Source organism: Mercenaria mercenaria, chromosome 12 (genome assembly GCF_021730395.1).
Source record: "Mercenaria mercenaria strain notata chromosome 12, MADL_Memer_1, whole genome shotgun sequence".
Classification (NCBI taxonomy): Eukaryota; Metazoa; Mollusca; class Bivalvia; order Venerida; family Veneridae; genus Mercenaria; species Mercenaria mercenaria.
Genome location: NC_069372.1, coordinates 26,584,103 through 26,593,524, shown reverse-complemented (window position 1 = coordinate 26,593,524; position 9,422 = coordinate 26,584,103). Strand labels below are relative to the sequence as shown.

Here is a 9,422-nt window from a genome sequence, read left to right as displayed (position 1 = left end):
TGGCGGGTTGCCTAAATCTACAGACAAATATAAAGATTAAAATGGAGTTCAACATACTCTCGTAAACTCTGACATCAATAACAGGTAATTTTAGGAGAAAATTTGACTAAATATTTATAACTAGAGCTTGTTAATATGCGTAAGGTGTTATTGACAAACGTAACTAACATTTTTCAGTTAGAATAGAAAAAAATCTCGAAATTTTGTAGTACGAATATGGACGACATTGCACCCTCAATTAGCTAAATTATGATGTCCAAATTCTACATATTATATGAATTCAGAGCTTTTCCTAGATACTAAAGATATAAGTGATATTTTCGTCGGACCTAGAGATGCGGCAACTATGTTTAAATGTTCGAGCGGAGAAATGACATCAACTCATGCAAAATGTAATGGCATTTCGGAATGCTTCGATTCGTCTGATGAAATCAGTTGTAACAGACCAGGTACCATTCATACTTATTTACATAGGCTCTAAGATATTGAGAAACAAATAATGAAACGATTATGGTTCATCTTATCATAAATATAAATTACTATTGTTAAAAGTATCATATTGACGACAATGTTGAATGCATTTGAATTTATGAAGAGTATTATGAAGAGTATAGTGTGCTTTAATGAAGCCAGAATCCGTCACTAAACTTTAAAATTGCAATTGATGTATTTTTTACTCAAACTTTGTGTGATACTAACGTTGTATGTTAGAAATTGATTAAACAGAAAAAAATCGTCCATTTACAGCAAAGAGGATGTGACCTCCTATGCATCGTGTCTGGAATGCATGCCTTGTATCTCATGTGAAAAAATGGCGTATAAAAAAAGTTCAACTCGGCTATGCTCCTATCTGAGGGCAATAACTTTTATTTTCTACAGATGACGGATCTTGCATAGAGGAGGAATTCACATGTCCAGACGGCCGCTGTATTCATGTCAGTAAAGTTTGTGACTTTGTTGAAGATTGTGTGGAAGCTGCTGACGAATTTTGTGGTAATGAAACAAATTTAAGGCGTACTTTCAGTTGATTTGGTTTTGTTTTGCCAAAGTGTAACATAAAATTATGAGAAGGCGGCTGTGTTACGAGTGTCATTGTCGACATCGTACATGTAAAAATGCTAATACAGAATCATTCAATATCAATATTCAATTATTTTGATAATAATGTAGACTTTAAATATTCCCATCGATAAATTGATTAATGGAATAAAATGGGCATTGTTTATTCTCTCTTGACGGATTACTGTTTTACATTGATGTTATCAGTACAGTTTACTCTTGTGGATGAAGAACAGCCGGTTACTCTTATTATTCCGAACGACAGGCGATACGTCTGGATAGCCATAAGCACTATGACCATTTTCGTTTCATGGGTTAAGAGACAGCTCTTAGAAGAAGATGTGTTTAAAGAGATATATTTTATAGAAGTATTTAATAATTTGATAACTAAATATTCATATACTGTTTGTTTTAGGAAAATAACGAACCAATAAAACAAAATTACTGGAATGGTAACGTAACATGTGTGAAGTATGTTTCAAACAGATTCATCCTTCAAATAAGTATTTACACTATATTTTCATATGATGCAGCTCAAGCTTATTGATCACAGTTTATTTCACCATTTTGTTCGGTTTTAGTTATATCTTCCATAGGTGTCTGTTTTAGCATAGTTTCATTATATGCAAATTAGCTAAACTACCTAATGCAGAAAAAATTGTTTACTTCCAAAGTAACAAAATAGTATCTAGAAAACACAGAGTCATTAAGACCAGATCAAATATGTACCATATATATTTTCTAAATAATTGATTTTACAATAAAAACAAGGTTATTGAAATGGTAACGTAACATGTGAAAGTATGTTACATACTGATTCCTCCTTCAAACTAATGTTTAAACTATATTTCTAAACAACATAGCTCACACAAGATATCTTATTGATAAAAATTAATTAAATCATTTTATTCAATTTAAGCGGTATCTCGTTTCCTGAAATGTTGGTTGAAGCAGTGTTTCATTTTATGCAAATTAGCTAAACATTATCTATTTTGGAGTAAACAGTACCATCAGAGTTACAACATACTATTTAAAAAAAAAAAAAAAAAAAAAACACCGAGAGACTTTCAAAATAAATCAAAACTGTTTGGTACATTTAAATTGATTTAATACTTAGAAAATATTATTTTCTTATACAATTTTGGCATTTTGTAACATTCCAATTAATAATCATGAATATGCAAACTAGTTAATAAAACAAAAATGCTGCCATCTAAAGGCCATTGTCTTAGCTTCAAATTAATACTATTTTTATTGTTTTATCACTAAAACTGAACAAGATATGGCTGATTATCATCTATAAGTTTGTCGAAATGACAAACTTATAGATGATAATAAATTCCGTTAAAATGAACGGTTGCCATGGAAACAGTGAAATCATATATAGTTCAAAAGAATTTTTTTCATAGGAACATTTTTACTTTGAAAGAGTTGGTACTGCCGAATAATTTGGAACCTTTACCAATTTGCTCTTTCCTCCAAATAATCCTAAACCACTGATTTAATCATATTTTATTGCTCTTTGATATGAAGTTATTACAATTACAATTCAAGCATATGTAATCAAAGGGCAAAAGGGTCGAACAACAAGTTCTGACCACATTAGGGACTGTCCTTCCCTTAAGCTGTAGATTCTGAAACAAAAAAAAAAAAAGAAAAACAAAAATAACATCATATAAACTTGAGCAATGATAAACTACAGATGGCGGATATTCAAGCGTTAAAAAGAGAAAATAAAGTAACGAAGATAAAAACACTTTTCATTAAAAAAATCAACCAAAAAAAAAGAACAAAAAAAAAAAAGAACAAAAAAAAGAAAAAAAAAACAAAACAAAAACAAACAACTTCCGATGTGATGACATGTGTCTGTCTGTCTTCGACTGTCATGAGATGTTAAACGTTTGTATAATTTTGAACACTGGTATATAAATTTAGCCAGATATTAGTAAGATGTTGTTTGCTCTGTAATACTATGTACTATTTAAACCTTTCTGAATGTTTTATAAACTTTTGCACTTTGTTGAATATCAGTGAAAATACCTCCATTGTTAAATCTTCTTTACCAAATAATAATGCGTTAGTTCTTAGGGGATGACAGGGGCGTGTGGATGTAAATAATTGGTGTCTTTGATCTCGAAAACGGTTGAATTAAAAAAGAATTGCTCAGCATATCCAGAGCCATAGCCACATTCACACTGACCTGAATTTCTTAAATGATATTTAAAAAGATCACAGTTATAACTACTACATCTATTTCTAATTATGGCGTGATAAACAGACAATGTTCTTACACCAGATAAGTAAAACAAAGGAACTTGTGGAGGTTTACACTTTTCTTGAGACTTGTCTTAAAAGCGTTTAAAGTGGACGATTCTCGAATATTAATTTCTAGGTTGTTCCAAGCAGAAATAGCAGAGGTATAAATGATTTGGAAAATATTTCTGTTCTTGTAACTGTAACATAATTGTTATCGTTTCTTAAGTTATATGGAGTGGTTTCTGAAACTTCATGTGGAAAGAGAGTATCAAGATAGACTGGTAAATCGCCGTGTTTTTGCTTTATATATTATAGTTAATTTTTCAATCAATCGACGTTCTGATAGTGATACCCATCCTATTTCTTGTAGTAACCTTTCGCTTGAAATGGACTTGGTTAAACCAGTAACTAACCTTTCAGCTTTGTACTGTAACTTTTCAATATTTTCCTTTTCGTATGCGGTACAACTATCCCATATTACACTGGCATACTCTAATATAGGTCGCATGTACGACATGTAAATTTGATTTACATTTGTAATTTTGATTTAAAGTTTTCCGGTTTAATTTGAATTTTAACAATCGCATTGATCCCAATATTTTTGAGGCAGAATAGTTTTATTTTAAATATGTTCATGTCAAGTACCGTCATCACTTAATGTGAGAACAAGATGTTTATGGTGTTGAGTAAAATTTAACTGAACAATATCAAAATAAAAAGTAGGTTTAGGCTTATTAGTAATAGAGCAGTAAAGAACTTCTGTCTTGTAAAGAATAAACGTAACTAACCACTGTTTTGTCCACTCTGTTATCCGTTTGAAGTCTTCATTGAGATTTAATTCTACAAAGTTTGAGTCGCAACTAGTTACAGATAAGAAACTGTCATCAACAAAAAGACGTGTTAAACTTTCAATATTTCTCAGCTATATCATAAATGTATATCAAGAATAAAAGAGGACCTAACACTGACCCTTTAGGGACGCCTGCATTTGCATATTTAACATCAGAAAATGAGCAACCAACAAAAACTTTCTGACTTCTGGATTCAAGATAACTTTTGAACCATTCCTATAAAATTTCGTTAATTCCATATTGCCGGAATTTAAATAGCAGCCCCTTGTGCCAAACTCTGTCGAATGTTTTTAATTTATCGCAAAAGACTATGCAGGTGATTTTTTATCATCAAATGTCTTACAAATCTGATGGTAAATGTCAATTAATTGATCTACAGTGGAATGACCCGGAATAAAACCTGACTGATACTTATATTAAAGATTATTACTATGCATGTGATTATAAACGTGTTTAAATACAACTCTTTCCAATACTTTACCAACACAACTTATTAATGAAAAAAGGTTGTTTAGTTAGAAGAAAGATCACGGTCGCCCTTTTTGAACAATAGCATTGCAAAAGCTGTTTTCCAACAATTTGGATAAGAACATTCATGTATAGAACGATTGAAAATAATACACAATGGTTTAAACACACTAGCTATTTCTTTAAGCCTACGGTGACTTATTTCGTCTGGTCCACTAGCCTTTATAATTAAATTAAGTAATATGTCACTTATTTCTTTTTCGCTAATTAGTATATTACTTAATGCTGTATTAGTTGTCATAGAAATTATATATATTATATACAATTATCATTCATAGTAAATTCTAAGGTGTTAAAGAAAACTTGTTTTGCGTGTTTCTTTTGATTGGTTGTCTTGATTTTTAACTGTTCATAATCTTCCAGTAAGATATTTTATTAGATTTAATTGCACATATATATTTTTGTCTGTCGCGTACGCGGGAAGTTCCTCTTATTGTAGAATCGTACCGAGGTCTGTCATTAGGTCTTATTGCGACTTCTTTCCTAGGTATGCATTCTTTTGCTGGATTGACAAAGCTTTGAACGAATAAGTCATATGTTTCATTAATTGTTCCATACGGTGCCCCTAAAGTGACATGTTACGCACTTTTTTTCCACTTAGGTAATGTGAGACTTTTTTTATTTCGTTTTAACGAAATAACTATTTAGTTTAAACGAAATCATTTCGTTTAAACGAAATAACTATTCTATTTCGTTTAAACGAAATAACTAATTCGTTAAAACGAAATGATTTCGTTTAAACGAAATAGTTATTTCGTTATAACGAAATCATTTCGTTTAAAGGAAATAAAAAAAGTCTCACATTACCTAAGTGGAAAAAAAGTGCGTAACATGTCACTTTAGGGGCACCGTAGTTCCATCATTTAAAAGTGACCAGTCATATGAGTTAATAAATTCCTTCAAGCGTACAAAGTCTGCTCTATTGGAATTCAAAACCCACCTTTTGTGAGCCGTGTTATCTTTCCTGTACAACTCACTGTATCCTTCTAAAAGTAAATGATCATTGGAAATGATATTTGTTAAGTGTGTCTCAGTAAAACATAAGATATCGAAGTCTGCAAAATAATCACGTACAAAATCTAATTTATTTCTGATGCTTCTTATGTTTTGATGTATTACTGACAAACAAAAAGCATTGTTTTCGCCTGGACCAGGGTTTGTCTCAATATCACCCGATAAAAGTAATAAATGTATATTATCATTAATGACACAGGGTTCCACATAAAATTATCCATCCTTATAATTAAGCCCAGACTACTTTCTCGAGCAATTGTTTTATAGAAACATTCCTAAACTAAAAGTAAAACGAAACTGGTGAACTGAGTATTCAATATACTGCTCATAATAAACAAAATCAATTTGCGAATTTAAGATACTAATGTGAATTGGATTAAACCCATTAGATAGAAAAAGTTTTAAAAGGATATTGGCGAAACAGGAAGGACTTTATAACGCCATGAGTTCCAGTATAATATAACCCTATAGCTGCTCTCCACGCGTTAACATCTATACTACATATTTGGGAAAAGTACAACACTTGAATGCAGGGGTGATCTAACTAAAAACATGACAGAGCAAAACAGAAGGGACATACCGTCACAATCATAAAAATATTGAAAAAGATATACAGCATTCTTTTGATATTTGCAAAAATAAAATAAAAAAGGTTGATATTTATAAGGAAAATACTATGGTCGACGTTAACTTATAGTATAATTAAAGTAATAAAAATAGGAACACCTACTTTGAGGGTAGGTTAGCATATCTACTATATATATAGTTCTATCACTAACTGTATTATATTATTTTTAAATGATCATAGTATAAAGATTACAAGCACATCTCGTATTTATAATGTAGGTCAGTTAAAATCGAAAAGCACGGGATTTAATGAGACACGAAGTTGAACATGTAGGAAACCACTCGACCACTGATGCCCTTCCCCCAAAATGTCCTAAACCACTCGACAACTGATGTCCTCTTCCCAAAAACGTTCTAAACCACTCGGCCCTTTCCCCCAAAACAGCATTTACCGCTCCGCTACTGATGCCCTTTTCCTAAGAAGGTTTTACGTATTTCATACGCGATTAATAAGAGGATTATCTTTGTAGAAATATTTATATACTATATGTTGCTTTCGGGTAATTTTCAGACATTTACAATTGTAATAATACGTTAATATTGTTTGTTTTTCAGAATTTCCGAGTTGTACAGATGATCAATATAAATGTGCTAGTGGACAGTGTATCCGCTTAGACGAACGTTGTGATTCATTCAAACACTGTTTTGATGAAAGCGATGAAACAAACTGTGGTAATTTTTGTGTGTTCAATTTATTAAATATTCCATTCTGAAATATCAATTATTCAAAAGTTGTCTGTATTAATTTTCCCAATTACCTTAATATGAATCTTTGTTTGTTTGTTTTGGGTTTAGCGCCGTTTTTTAACAGTATTTCAGTCATGTAACGGCGGGCAGTTAACCTAACCAGTGTTCCTGGATGCTGTACTAGTACAAACCTGTTCTCCGCAAGTAACTGCCAACTTCCCCACATGAATCAGTGGTGGAGGACTAATGATTTCAGACACAATGTCGTTAATATGAATCGTATTAACTATTTTAGATGTGTGTGATGTAAGTAAAGCTTTCCAGTGTGGTGATAGATCGTGTATTTCTGTGCGTCTCGTATGCGACATGCATTGTGATTGCCCGGATGGTTCTGATGAGATGTCATGTGACCGAGAGTATAAAACCTGCGAAGATATATGGCGAAGCGGAAAAACAAATAGTGGATATTTCCATATAGGCATTTATTATTATTATTATTATTATTATTATTATTATATATCTGCTACGCTTTCGTGTCATGGTTGACTTTGATGTCTGTTAACTAAGTGTCATATAGACTCGAATTATCCGCTATTTGGACAACTACGTTATCAGTTTTTTTTATATAGAATACCTGTTTTAAAAGAGTTATCTGCCCTTGAAAACATCATTCTTTTGGGGGAAATCTATTTTCAAGGGCAGACAACTCTTTTTAGATACCGGTGATCTATGATTTTTATCACATTTTTTGTGTCTTAGATGATTGTCTATCAATATCCAATGTTTGAGGAAATTCTATTATTTAGAAAATTTTCGTCCAAAATCCTACAGCATATCAAAATGTCAACAAAATTAAGTAATGCGATGATATTATTTTATCCATAATATCAACATATATCCATTAAAGTCACAAACATTTACATTAACATTTTCAATTTACCACACCAGCAAATATCATTTTCAGGATACAAATGTAGATATTTATGTTGAACTTTTACTTGGTAAAAAAGACTAAATTAAGATTTGGTTCTATGTAACGTTTGTTGAAAATTTTATTTTGATTACATCATGACGATATTCGCATATATAAATTCCAGATATTTATATAGTGCCAACTATACTATGTTATCCAAGTGTCTAGGCCTACGATAAGCAAAATAAATTGTGATTTTATCATTGTTTTTATCAGGACAATCATACTATATCTATTGCAATTTTGATTGGCTTGGAAAAGATGGAGGATTGTTGAGTGGGTGGATGAGTGTGCAATATCTAAATACCGACTGGAAACAGCTGACTGCTAATACCTTTATTATCGAAGCAGCGGGCGTTAGTAACGCATTACACAATGGATACAGCTGTAGTCAAAAGGCAAGTTCAATAAAATGACACCACAGACACTTGGGGTCAGGACACCCCCTCCCCCTTACACCCCGCCCCTGCCAACTGTTAACCAGTATGTTTTTTATTATCATAACAAGTACAGACCGTAGTTGACGATCATAAAACGAGTCATGTTATATTTTCACTATGTTTTAATTAAGTATTTTTTACCATAAATGCTCTTTGCATCTTTGAAACCGACATTGTGAACACTTGCTTACGCTGGAACCACCGCTTTTAACCGTGCCTGTCATAAACCGGGTACCAAACTAGATATTCTTACCACTACATTGAACCGGATCATCACTTCATATGATAAAAGTCCAATTTTGGTACCCGCATACGATTTGCGCAGTACAAAACAGGAATCATTTCGCAGGGAAGTATTTCATACAAGCAAAATAGATCGATTTATGATAGTTATTAACTTCTCGTCGGAACCGGAATGTCAGTTATCTATGGTGGATGATTTCTACCATTTCGTATGTCCGTGTCGGCGAGGCAAAATGTTGAAGTAACGAAAGCACGAAAGGTCGAAATAATGCATATTTGTTCGTGTCGGCGGGTCGAAATCACGAAAATACGAAAAGTCGTAAACAGCTTACTTGTGTGCTTGCCTTTCGATATTCAAGGCGAATACAGAAAGTAACGAAACATTGAAGGCGAAATAACGAGATTTTAGCGGCGAACACACGAACATTTGTATTAATCACTTTTTGTGTCGGCGGGTATCAAAACTTCGTGTTTTCGCTCTTCTTTTGTCGTGTCGTCATGTCGTCTGACCTCGAAAGTCAGAAGGCGAATACACGAGAAATAAGCAGTTTTCAACATTTCGTTACTTCGACCCGCCAACACGAACACACGACAAATGTGCAATTTCGTCCTTTCGTATATTCGCCTTCCGGTAATCATTGCGCATAAGAAATATACATATGCTGCTGAAATGAATACGCTATCTAAATAATTATTAAATAATATTTGTCCTAAAACGAAAGCTTACGATTTGTATTTCATAAA

At 32.3% G+C, this 9,422-nt stretch overlaps 1 protein-coding gene across 1 annotated transcript; it reads left to right on the top strand.

Annotated features, from left to right (window-relative positions):
- The first annotated feature begins 370 nt into the window (after positions 1 to 370).
- On the top strand, positions 371 to 8,411 carry LOC128547523 (atrial natriuretic peptide-converting enzyme-like). The gene is made up of 5 exons (XM_053520492.1): positions 371 to 449; positions 880 to 993; positions 6,891 to 7,007; positions 7,318 to 7,500; positions 8,212 to 8,411. Exons 1-5 carry the CDS (start codon positions 371 to 373, stop codon positions 8,409 to 8,411), a joined length of 693 nt encoding a protein of 230 aa, XP_053376467.1.
- Positions 8,412 to 9,422: the final 1,011 nt, after the last annotated feature.

Excerpts from the sequence above, each read along its gene's own strand:
- LOC128547523 (XM_053520492.1), top strand. The coding sequence starts at position 371 with ATGACATCAACTCATGCAAAATGTAATGGCATTTCGGAATGCTTCGAT. Across the intron at positions 994-6,890 it reads AGCTGCTGACGAATTTTGTG|AATTTCCGAGTTGTACAGAT; the intron begins GTAATGAAACAA and ends TTTGTTTTTCAG. Across the intron at positions 7,008-7,317 it reads AAGCGATGAAACAAACTGTG|ATGTGTGTGATGTAAGTAAA; the intron begins GTAATTTTTGTG and ends TAACTATTTTAG.